At 62.7% G+C, this 823-nt stretch overlaps 1 protein-coding gene across 1 annotated transcript in view; it reads right to left on the bottom strand.

Annotated features, from left to right (window-relative positions):
- The window catches only part of WIPF2 (WAS/WASL interacting protein family member 2), a gene marked incomplete at its 5' end in the record, with an annotated part of 3,400 nt that extends 2,589 nt beyond the window's left edge, over positions 1 to 811 (bottom strand). The window contains 2 exons of the mRNA XM_017745787.1: positions 254 to 519; positions 658 to 811. Of these exons, the coding sequence (XP_017601276.1) occupies positions 254 to 519; positions 658 to 811 (420 nt within the window). The remainder of the gene's footprint in view (positions 1 to 253; positions 520 to 657) is intronic.
- Positions 812 to 823: the final 12 nt, after the last annotated feature.

The following is an 823-nucleotide window of genomic DNA, read 5'->3' as shown; positions in this document are numbered from 1 at the left end:
AAGAGAGCACAGTGAGGGGCTGAGCACAGCATGGGAGCAGTGCCCTGTCCGTGCAGAGCCACGGCCGAGGAGGGCCAGGCCGCAGGGACAGCTGTCTGGCACAGGCAGGGAGCTGGCACCGAGCACAGCCACACACGACTCCTCTCTCACCACTCTACTCTGTGGCCACCACAGAGAACACACAGAGTTCAGCAATACACGAAACTCCTGCGCCCTCCAAGAGGTCTGCGTGTGGGACTGAGGTTCAGGGAGGGTGTAGCTGGCCCGTGCCATGCTTGGGATGTGATTTGGGGTCCTGCATCTGGAACCCCCAGGGAAACAGAGTGAGATCCTCAACCCCTTCCTGCTCAGGGCCCTCCCCAGGGACCCCCACGCAGACCACAGGCCTGTGGCCATTACCTGAGCTGTCCTTGGCTCCCACAGGTCTGAGCTTGGGAACGCCGCCTTGGAAGAGGCCGCCCTTGGGCTGGATGGCGGCTGAGCTGGAGCCGTAGCTGCTGCTGCCGCTGCCCTTGGGCTGGGGAAGGAGAGAGACAAAGAGGTTAAGCCTGGAATTATCTGCTCCTCCAATGAGGAGCTGCTGGGAACCAGATGGGCAAGTGCCCTGAAGGGCACAGCAGCACCCAGCATGGGGCCGGGAGCCTCCAGAGGACTCACTTTCCAGGATGGGTGCACTCCGGTCATTGATTTGGGTCACTTTCCTGAGCTTGGTCCCCTTACAGATGTCCTGCAGGAGGGCCCCGCGGCCCCGCTGCTCCTCTCGGCTCAGCTTCGGCGGCTCCGTGTTCGCCTGGAGAGGAGCAGCAGCAGCTCAGCACTTTCC

Source organism: Corvus brachyrhynchos, unplaced genomic scaffold, assembly GCF_000691975.1.
Source record: "Corvus brachyrhynchos isolate BGI_N302 unplaced genomic scaffold, ASM69197v1 scaffold30, whole genome shotgun sequence".
Taxonomy (NCBI): domain Eukaryota; kingdom Metazoa; phylum Chordata; class Aves; order Passeriformes; family Corvidae; genus Corvus; species Corvus brachyrhynchos.
This window is presented reverse-complemented; position numbering and strand designations above follow the sequence as displayed.